At 42.9% G+C, this 11,338-nt stretch overlaps 1 protein-coding gene across 2 annotated transcripts in view; it reads right to left on the reverse strand.

Moving 5' to 3' along the window:
- LOC109912395 (AT-rich interactive domain-containing protein 5B-like) overlaps positions 1–11,338 on the reverse strand; it is a 26,037-nt gene that overhangs the window by 6,370 nt on the left and 8,329 nt on the right. The window contains exons 2-5 of one of the 2 annotated variants that reach the window (XM_048618677.1): positions 10,581–10,701; positions 8,981–9,170; positions 8,151–8,203; positions 1,826–1,923 (exon numbers count right to left, since the gene is read on the reverse strand). In XM_048618677.1, the coding sequence (XP_048474634.1) occupies positions 1,826–1,923; positions 8,151–8,203; positions 8,981–9,170 (341 nt within the window). In that variant the 5' untranslated portion in view covers positions 10,581–10,701. The remainder of the gene's footprint in view (positions 1–1,825; positions 1,924–8,150; positions 8,204–8,980; positions 9,171–10,580; positions 10,702–11,338) is intronic. The other variant, XM_020511820.2, reaches the window with a different exon arrangement.

Here is an 11,338-nt window from a genome sequence, read left to right on the forward strand (position 1 = left end):
AGCGAGTCCCGGTGCAGGGCGAGGGGGAAGCGAGTCCCAGTGCAGGGCGAGAGGTAACTTGGGTCCTGAAGCAGCATGAGGGGAAGCGAGTAGGGGGGAGCGAGTCCCGGTGCAGGGCGAGGGGAAAGTGAGTCCCGGTGCAGGGCGAGGGGGAAGTGAGTCCTGGAGCAGCGCACCTTACCTTGGTGCAGCTGAGTGCCGGTAAGGAGTGGACTGGAGGCTTGGAGCGGAGTGGGACAGTTGTTGGACTGGATCCTGGTGCAGCTGGTCAGGCCACGAACCGAGCTGGCTTAGTCAACGGACTGTAATGTCAATCCTTTAACTATGTCATAACTATCTTATTAATAGCTTTTTTTAGGAACTTCCCCATGTGCTGCTGCAGGACCTGGGTTACCTCTTGCGGTGCTCAGGTGCTTGCTTCCCCTCACACTGCACCAGGAGCTGGGTTACTTCTCGTGCTGCTCTTCTGTATCCAAGATTTGTACCAAGGAATTCCTCCTCAGATGGTGCCATTAGAGGCCGCCATTGTAAACTTTTTCGCTGTAATCCTGTAATTCTGTACTGGACTACACGTGACAATAAAGGATATTCTCTTCTTCTATATTCTGTTCTATTCTAATGAGTCAGCCAGGTTGACCTCATACAGTGTGAGTTCCCTGACTGGGGCTGTTAACCTGGTCCAGTCAGGGAGCCCTGGCTGACAGATAGAAACAGGAGGATCAGGGGTACTGTTCACTCTGAGAGCTGGCTCTGAGGGAGCTGGATCACTGTCAAGTACAATGCACGCGTAAATAAAAGGGTGACTTGGTGATGGGATACCAGCCTCTTTAGAGTTATTTCACATCAGGAGAATTCCCCTAGTGTCTTGGCTTGCTGCATCAAGCACCAGAAATAAAAATCAGATTCATCATTTGTTCACTTAGAGTATGACATTTCACTGGGTAGCCAGGTTTCCAAGCCCGAATGAAATAGCTAACTGAATGGCTGTCAAAGCATTCAAGATAGAATGGGAGGAATGATGAAATGCTATGTAACTGTACCTTCAGTGATGGAGCAGTGTAGGGAGGGCTTTGTATCAAAACCATTCTGTATAAATATAAATCTCCCTCTACACTGTCCCCATCAAACAATCCCAGGGCAGGAACAGCGCTGGGTTAAATACAGAGCCAAGTTCCCTCTACACATGTCCCCATCAAACACTCCCAGAACATGGACAGTACCAGATTAGATACAGAGTAAAGATCCCTCTACATTGTCCCCATCAAACAGTCCCAGGACAGGGATGCCATGGTGTTAGATAGAAGAGTAAAGCTCCCTCAACACTGTCCTAACTGTACCACCAATCCAAATTGATCTGCCTTTAGAAATTTGATTGGTTTCTTGATGCTGGTATTGTGTCTTGGATTCGATCATTTTCAGTTCTGGGATTGTATAGGAATGCTGTGAACTTTCAGTATTATAGATGGAAAGGACAGTGTAACCACATTAGTAAGGAATGGGTGTTCATCTAAATTTCCATTACTATCATTCAAAAGGGACCTGAGGGACAACGTTTTTACGGAAGGTGGTTCATGTGAGGATTGAACTGCCAGAGGAAGTGGTAGGTGCAGGTACAGTTACAACATTTAAAACGCATTTGGACAGGTACATAAATACGAAAGGTTTAGAGGGTTCTGGGCCAAATACAGACAAATGGGACTAGTTTAGTTTGGGAAACCTGGTCAGTATGGACGAGTTGGACCGAAGGGTCTGTTTCTGTGCTGTATGACTCCATAAAAGCTGAGACCTTCAAGTGCCACCCATAACAAGAGCTAGTGCCACCTACCTCTCATAGTGCCGGCGGGTACATGTGGCAGCACTAGTACTCCCAGGGTTTCCACCCAGCTCGTCATAGATGTTCTTCCAGAGGCGACTGGTTGTAACCTGCAACGACAAACCGTACAGGTAGTTGGCCAGTGGTTATGGTACAGGAGCAGCACCTCTCAGCCTGCAAATTCAAACACCAGAACTCCAAGTTGATAATAAACAGTAGCCTATAAAGCTGGTGGATTGCTGTCAGAACCAATGCCCATTTTGTTATGGAAGGGATTTTCTCCTCCCCAGTCCCTTTCCCTACATGTCATTCAAGTTTCAGCTGCAATCTAATGGATAACACCCTATCATTTCTGAATCCGTGGGTTCACGTTCCACCTGAGAGGCCTGAATGTATAATTCAGGTCAACAATTTTAATGCAAAACTGAGAGGACGTGATGTTAATCCAAAATCTTTTTTTACCCCTGCAGGTAAATATAAAAGGTTCCATGACCACTCCATGCCACGTTCCACCTTACACCAGTTCATAAGAGCATTCATTCAGTGGAAAGTGTTTTACAAAGTTCATACAGTCATGAAATGTGCTGAAGTGATACAAGTCTTTCTGGCAGCCCCGTACAATAGGGGGTGCTCTTCACCACTTAGGCTCAGCTCAGCTAGATAATAAACGCTGCCCTCAGATTATCATGCAAATCTCTAGAACCAATAAAACTCTTCAGGTGGAGGGCATGTTTTACAGAATTAATTTAATCTGAAATGGGATTAGAATGGGAATCACTTGAAACTCCATAGACAAAGATTCATTCAGTTAACCTCTGCCATCCTGGTAGTTGCAGAGTACAACAATGGTGGACTTTGTTATGAAGTTCCATAATATATAATTCTTATCATTATTTGACAACCATGAGTTACATGCTGGAGGAAAAATGGATTTCAGTTTTAATTTCTGTGAAAATCTGACCGTTTTAGTCATTTTGAACATTTACTTCAGACAGTATTTACAATAAGTCATGTGATTGCAGCAATATATCCAATCACCTGGGACAGAATTGCTAAGGTGTTTGCTAACTTGAGTTTTAATCACCTCCAGAGAGAGAGAGGTCGAGACAGAGATAGAGACAGGGGTTCAGTCTGTAGGAGAGAAGCAGAGGTGCAGTCTCCAAGCAGTCCTGAGTTAGTTAGAAATCTAGAAATCTCCAGGAACAGAAGACTGTGGAGGTATCAGAAGGAGGAAAACACCATAAGAGACTGTTGAAAACATCACTTATGTGAGTTCGTGTTAAGTATTAATACAGTAGCTGTTTTAAAGGTACACAGTAACTGAAGAAAATTGTGATGAGTGAATGAGAAATTTGCTGAAAGGCAAATAATTACAGAAGTACTGGCTGAACAAGAAGCTTGAGTGGTTTCAGTATCTGTGAGGTCATTGCTGGCGTAAAAGGGATTCTTTCTGATGTTTGCAGGAGATTGTTCCCATAGTTCTTGTATAGCGTAATATAGGTGTTTTTGTGTCACACACATTTAAGTTTTTTTGCTGAAAGTAAATTTGCAGACTCTTGTGAATATGTTCAGTGACTGACTTCCATAGTAAAAAAAAAATTAAAATTTATGGTCTGTCAAGCCAAGTTGCACTTTGGGATCTGACTTGTCCAGTATTACAATCAGCTAGGATCATGATATCCTGTTAACAAACATTTTCAGTCAAAGCACATCCCTTTGAACCTACCAACTAAACTGCCATAATCTATCATTATCAAGACAGTCTTCAAACAACTTCTTGAATAGTGACTATGTAATTGGAAAAAAGGCAAAGGTTAGAGTGTTTCATACAGAAACTTGGATATCACAGAATTGTGTATCTCTTGTACTCTAGATAAACAAACTAATTTGCGGAAAGTCAACCAAAAGCGGGAAATTCATGATGGCAATATTGGTGGTGGAAGGTTGACCGCACTGATACAGATTCTCTCTGTCTAATATTTTAGCAAGAAACCTTAACTGTCTATTTTTATCAAACTTCTATACATGCGCACTTCCTGTTACATTGCCCATCTGCAGTCACTATTTCTCAGTAACACTTTCAATTCAAGATCTGACTGTTTGAATGGGAAGTCCCCCACTTGCCTGACAACAATGAGCTGTCAACATTCAGAACTCTACCAGTAGACATCAGGGTTGCTTCCCCTCGATGACTCCCAGTAGCTTAAACTCCACCATCCATACTCGTGAAGATTCCTTTGCTTTGTAGTATCCAATTCATTTCAGCTTCCCATCAGTTCTATATTGTTATACCAGCTTTTAGCATCAGATCTACGTTTGCATCCTTCAGCTTTTGTCACATTCAGTTATCTGGAATGCCAGTCTTCTCCTGGAACCTCATCATGCACCATGGGTACTGTCATAAATGTTCTGCAATTTAGACACTCCAAGGACAGAATCAGTTGATAGAACAAATAATTTGTCCCTCTGTAGGGGAGCAGGCTTCAGTCTAGAGAGGCCGTCTTCAAATTGTATCAGTCCTGATATCGGGAGCTGTGCAAGCAATGCTGACTGCGCTATTTGATAAGGCAGAGTCCTTTCCCACAAAAAGGCTTTAGAGACCATCACTAGTTTTCTTTTATTTTTCCCCTTTTTTTGGTTTGGACTGGAGAGGTGCAGTTGAGAATTGAACTTTAAACAGCAGCTTGTTTCTAAAAACAAGAGAACAAATGTCTAATATTTGCTGTTTGAAATTATGAAAAGTTTAAATCAATTGAATCAATGAAAATTGCATTGCCATGTACAGGTTTTAGGAATTAAGGACCAAGATAAACAATAACAAGTGAAGAAGGAAGTTTTTGCACTGAAAGGCTGTGACTGCATTGAACATATCAGTGATACTGGGACGAAACGAAGAACCTCAACAGGTTTAACGAAACACTGCAACAGATTCAAGTCAACAAATACGGTACAGGGTGATTAGCAAAGTACATAGGGATTACAAAGGTTTGGAAGACTAGATTGACCAAAGCTCTTTTGTATGAACTCTAAATTTAATACCTAACTTATCTTCCCGGGGGAAGCCCTCAGTGACTAGACATCTGAGAGGTGGCAGAACCTTGTTTGTGATGAACTGGTCATCAGAAGAACAGATGCTGAGATTTTGAACAGGATCCTCAGCGCCCACTGTCTGTCACTGGCAATGGACACTTGTGCTGCAAACAAACATCACCTGAATGGCCAATACACACCGAGTTATCCAGCCTCTTCATTAGTGATTGAGGTATCTCTGTTTCTGTCTATAGCTGTCCCCTTCAGACAGCCCTGCAGCCTCAAAGACCTCTGAATCACTTGGACACCTGATGACTCAGTCAGGAAATTTTTTTTTGATGTAAATCAGTGAGGAAAAGTATGGATCAGACTGTCTACAGCATCCAAACCTTATCTTCCCCTTCACAATGCAAAGAAGACAAGAAATCTTGACACCATTTAAAGGAGGTATTAAGCAATATTTTATAATGGAGCATTGTTTGAGCAATGATCACCAAGTGGATATCAAGGGAACTGAGTTTAACCCCCTGCTGTACCTGTTCTAGAACCATTGCTATTCCAAGCAAGAAGTACAAAATATTACCCTCACTATTCACGCCAGTACCACAAAGATGCATCTGTGTAAAGAACACACACAGTCAGTGTTATCTCAGGGAGAGAGAAAGAGTCAGCAAGACAATATAAGACAGAGCAACAGCCTCAGTGAGAAAGAGAGAGCAAGTTGCAGCCTGATGCTGAACTCCAAATCTCCAAAAGTGCTAGCAACAGCAGTTTCTTATTTTAGTTCTTTAGTTCCATGCAGATGGTGCAACTGCCACAAATTATGCTTTTTCTGCAAATCTTACAGTGATCACCTGCCGAGGGAGGGAAAAACCAGGAGATAGTGGTGACATTGTCCCCAGCTGCCTACATGTAGCTCAAAAGATGACTTAGCTGCAAACTGTCACCGAGGTGCAGAGATTTACAGACTTTGTGAATTTATCTGGGACCCAGAGCTCTCTTTCAGATACTGAATGGGTGCCTGTTCAATCCACGCTGTGCACAGGGAACCAGACACATAAACAGGAGTAGAGGCCAACAGGTTGACAGCCTTGGATCTGAAGAACACCCTTCAGCTCCTCTGAAAGACACAAACCCCAGAGATCACCTTGTGTGTTCCTCTTGTAATTGTACATTGGTTCGATTGAGAGCATCAAGACTGTATCTTGCTCCCCAGCAGTAGGGTCTTTGGCTGACCATGAGACAGGGGCTGTGAAATCCTGATGAAGTGAAACTCCACTGCTTTTCTATCCCTCAAACCTGAACAGTCCTAATGGAGAGAAGACTCAGCCCTGCCAAATCTGAATCTGATTTATAATGAGTTGGATTCTTGTGAGGGCTGCCATTGCCAACAGGCAGTCGGAGCTAATTGCTGCCAGTTCTAGAGCAAGCGATCCCATTTTCAAGCCTGTTGCTTCAAGAAAATAACATATTGCTTACAATATGCTTTGGACTCAGTAATTCTTGGTAATTCTAAGCTGAAGAATCCAGGGAACCGAAGCATGGAAATGTACCCAGGACCTAGAGGTGAAAGGCCAGGGTTCAAACTCTTCTTGGAATCCACCAAGTTCCAGGTTATTGAGAGGAACGTGCCAACCAATCAAGAAAGCAGGCATTTATGGCCCATGTTTTTGTTGGATGGGAACTCAATCCCAGGAGAGAGAGGGCAGCACTGAAACTCCTCACGTCAATCTTTTATTCAAAGAGCTCAGAACATTTTTTCCAATATGTTGTTACACAGATTGGGGTTGCCAATTCTGGATGAACATATTCCAGGAGGGTTTTCACATGACTAAGTGGCCATCCCCATGCCTGACACATGTGTCTGGAGATTTCCACAGCAATTAGAAATGGAGACTCTCCCTACCAAATTGGATGATTCTTAACAGTCCATCCAATTGCCCTTCTTCCCTTCCCCAACATCTTTATAACTAAAATTAAAAGTGGGTTGAATGGTCTCCTTGTGTAACAATTGTGTAATTCACATCAAAACAAAAAGACAAGAGGGTTTTGTTTTTCCCTCCCAGCAATGTTGCGGAGGTTTATCTTCCTGGAGGACTGGTAATATTAAGACAGAGGGAGGCAAGAAAGGTCAACATGAAAGGGCCTCAGATAGGTGTCTCTGAAGTAACTTTGCCTTCGGCTCTTGAAAATGCCCCGAAGATACAAAGAATTGAGGGAGTCAAGAAAAGACTAGCTGGTCTATCAAGCATTATGGAACATCAATCCTGGACTCTTCATTGCACCCTTCCCTCCCCTTTAAAACTGATCATCTGAGAGAGGGGAAAGATAAAACAGAAAGATCTGAAGAAATCCTCTCTGCCCCTTGGTGATCATAACTTGCCTTTGTTTCCTGGCATTTTATTTCAAGCAATGAATTAAGAAGATGCATACCACGTGAATGGCATTGACACATAAACTCAAAAACTATTGTGTCGAAATTATTTTCAAGTTAGATGCATTAGGGTCTAATAGATTGCCTTAATTATTTTTTCACTTCCAACTGGAGGAACTAATTTCCAAATCCTCCTTCCACTTGCTTCAGTTGTTTATATTTGCTGTTAAACATAACGTCTCTAATCCAGGAAGTTTATACTTCAACAAGAAAGCTGCAGGTCACGCTACCTGATTAAGCCACCATAGCAAGGTCAAAATTCAATCTAACCAGTTAACAACGAGTTAATTCTTCTTCACTCTCTTCCCAGAGGCAATTCTGACATCTCTGCGACCTTGACCACAAGTTGATAGGACAAGGAAGGAGGTTCCAAATCCACTTCAACCAGAACGGGGATGGAACCCCATGCTGGACACTGCTCGCTGTGCCATTAGAGCTCAACCAACAACAAGTACTTGCATTCACACATTTAGCACTAAGCCACATAAATCAACATGAGGTCAGGTGACCAAAAGCTTGACCAAAGCATCTTAAGATTGGAGAGAGACATAGTGATGTGGAGATATTTAAGAACAGAGCTTCAGAGTATTGGGCCAAGGCCTCTGAATGCATAATTGTTAACAGTGGAGTGAAGGAAAGCAGGGATCCACCTCAAATCATCGCAGTTTTGGGATCAACTCAACACGGATTTTCTCACTAAACCCTTTCAGGACAATGAAATTCAAGATCCGACGAATATTGATCACATTAACTATCCAATAGGTCAACAAAACCAGCAGTGAATAACTTGATAGAATTGAAGATGGGCAATGTCCTCATCTTTCTCCAGGGAGGAAAACCTTTAGATCAGTGCTGAATATAAAAATTACTCACCGCTTCGTAACCACCCAGCTTCTCAACTGCCTTGTAGAGTGTCAACAGGTTAACTGAGGGGAGAAAAAGATTCATAATGTTAGTGAGATTTAAAATCATATCCAATACAATCAGGTAAAGTGCAAAGCTTGGACAAGTTACAGCCAGTTCATGGTCAACCTAGTATAGTCCATGTAAAACGTGGCACAGCTGAAAGATTCCAGACAGACTGACAGTCAGACTGAATCTCTCAAATCAGGAGAATTCCCTGTCCTTCCTACTCTGCTCTTCAAATCTATGTCGGCTAAACCTGGAACATTCCCCTGGAAATCAGTCTTTCTTCTGAGTCAAACAGATGTGGGATCAAAACCTTTCTTCAGAGACATGTGGCCATAGTCAAGGCCTACACTCCCTGCATGACACTGAGGGGAGGGTAGGAGCCTTCTTTTGGAGAAGGCTTTGAAATGAGGCCATGTCTTCCCTCGAGAGTAGGAGTCAAAGATCCCGAAAAACCATTCAACAAAGCGCACTGGACTTTTCTTCATATTCTAGGGTTTACTCATCCTGGTGCTATCAGATTTTCTTTTAGTGGGATTTAGTCATGCACAAGTAGACTGATGTGTTTCTTATATTAGAATAGTGATTACATTCCAAAAGTACTTCCTTGGCTATGAATGCTTACCTGAAAATAAGAATGGTACGAAATGTACACAAGTCTTTGACTTCATTGGGTTTGTGATGAAAGCATTGTTTATCAAGTGCAGAGTCTGCACACTGTCCTTTCTTTACAGCATCTAAATCAATAAGCAGCATCTCCAAATCTCAGCTTTAAGGATGATGATGAAACTCACCTTGTTTAAAGCCCAGGTGTGGGATTCTCTCAATGGGAGTGCCCCTCTCCTTCATAAACTTGTACAGATCGATGAGAAAGTTCTGCTGCCCCTTATCACCTTGCACCAGATCCTTCACCTCCAGGATCTCTCCATCCATTTCACTGTTTTCTACCTGTCCAGTGGGAAGTTCTTTCAATTCACATTGCATCTGGAATGGGTAAAAAGCAGAAGGGGTAAGAGACAGATCTCACTGCTCTCCTGGCAGAGTCTGACTGCAGCAAGGACAAATCACCAATGAAAGAATATCATCTCAAATCAGCTGATTTTATGTAGAAGATCACTGAGCACTGAATGAGTTTTTTTTATTCATTCACAGGATGAGGGCACGGCTGGCTAGGACAGCATTTATTGCCCATCCCTAATTGCCCAGAGGGCAATTAAGAGTAATCCACGTTGCTGTGGGTCTGGAGTCACATGTAGGCCAGACCAGGTAAGGATGGCAGTTTCTTTCCCTAAAGGATATTAGTGAACCAGATGGGTTTTTCCCAAAAATCAACAATGGATTCATGGTCATCATTAGACTCTTGATTCCAGATATTTATTGAATTCACATTCTACCATCTGCCGTGGTGGGATTCAAACCTGGGTCCCCAGAGCGTTAACTGGGTCACTGAATAAACAGACCAGCAATAACACCACTAGGCCATCACCTCTTCCTAGTTCTTGGCTCCAAAGTAATCTAACGGTTTCAGCTACATATCAAATGTAAGTTCCACCTCATCACTGAGATGATCATCAGTTCTTTGTATGTGCAGGCAGTACCCATTCTGCCCAACAGTATTTTTGTCATTCTGTTCCAACTAAACTGATGAGGGTGTCCAGATACCGGGGATGCTCAATGGAGGAAGGGAGAGAGAAGTCTGTTGGTTGTAAATGGAAACCAGGAGCTGGGTTTTTGCAACAGCACCCACTCGTTCCTTTGGCTGTCAACCCAGCGTACCGCCCTGAGGTCAGGATGCTTAAGCCTGCCACATAGCATAGAATCCCTACAGTGTGGAAACAGGCCATTTGGTCCAACAAGTCCATGCCAAGCCTCCAAAGAGCATCCCACCCAGACCCATCCCCATCCTTTCCCCATAAGCCTGCATTTCCCATGGTTAACCTACACATCCCCGAACACTATGGGTAATTTAGCATGGCCAATCCACCTAACTTGCACATCTTTGGAACGTGGGAGGAGATCGGAGCACCTGGCTGAACCCACATAGGGGAAGGGAATGAGATTGATCAGTACAATTTGTAAGACCTTGCACTCTGACCCAATTATGTAGCTTTCCTGCTCAGGGAATAAATAGTGTGCTTTTTTTTGAACTCACAGGCAACAGGGAAATGAACCTGAAGAGTTTCCATTCACATTTCGCCTATTAAGTGCTTTGGTTTCCGAACTTTTAAATTGACACAGCATCAAATATTACCTCAAAAGTCAGGGAGACCACTGAAACTGCCTAGTCTTTCACATTGTGCCTTCTTGAATTCCGAAGTTACATTTTGTGGTGAAAAACAAATATCTCTTTCACGTGTGTGATTACAGGAAATGCGATTGCTCTGCAGTAAGTACCTCAGCGTGGTGATTATTCCAAGTCAGCAGTGATAACGTCTGATGCAGCAAGATCTCGTTGTTACATGAGACAGACTAACTCTTCATTTGCAGAGACTTCCTTTTTTGAGACTGGGGGGGACTGCATTAGAATCGGAAAGACAGTAAGAACACTGTTTAGCATTCAGTTCTTTGGAAAATGTTTCTTATTTGCCTTCTTTGCACAAACAGAATGCCAATCAATGGATCAATCAGTCACAGCAACAAGCTGAAGTACCATTTCCAATTTCAGCCAAATCAAATAGATTCAATCCTTCACAACTGATATTGTAAAACCTACAGCCATGGACTTCCAACTTCACTTCCCACAGCCCTGTATCAAGCCCAACACTATTGCAGAGCCCAGCTTTCTCCCATGACTCTACATCAATCCCAAACTAATCCCACTGCCCAGTTCTCTTCCTGTAACCTCATACATTTCTCTGCACAAATTGGCTGTTATGCTTGAAATAATTATTAATTATCCCTTGATAGTTGAAATGGTCCCTGCCTGAACATTACGTGTCCCAGTAATCAGGAGGAAAACAATTTCTCTAAACCTTTCCTCACTCTCAGTGACAATTTCCAACTTCTGACCTCTCTTCACTGGCTCGCAAACAGGAGAAATCTTCCAATTATTACAGAGATAGTAGGAACTGCCGACGCTGGAGAATCCGAGATAACAAGGTGTAGAGCTGGATGAACACAGCAGGCCAAGCAGCATCAGAGGAGCAGGAAGG

Source organism: Rhincodon typus, chromosome 40 (assembly GCF_021869965.1).
Source record: "Rhincodon typus isolate 14 chromosome 40, sRhiTyp1.1, whole genome shotgun sequence".
Classification (NCBI taxonomy): Eukaryota; Metazoa; Chordata; class Chondrichthyes; order Orectolobiformes; family Rhincodontidae; genus Rhincodon; species Rhincodon typus.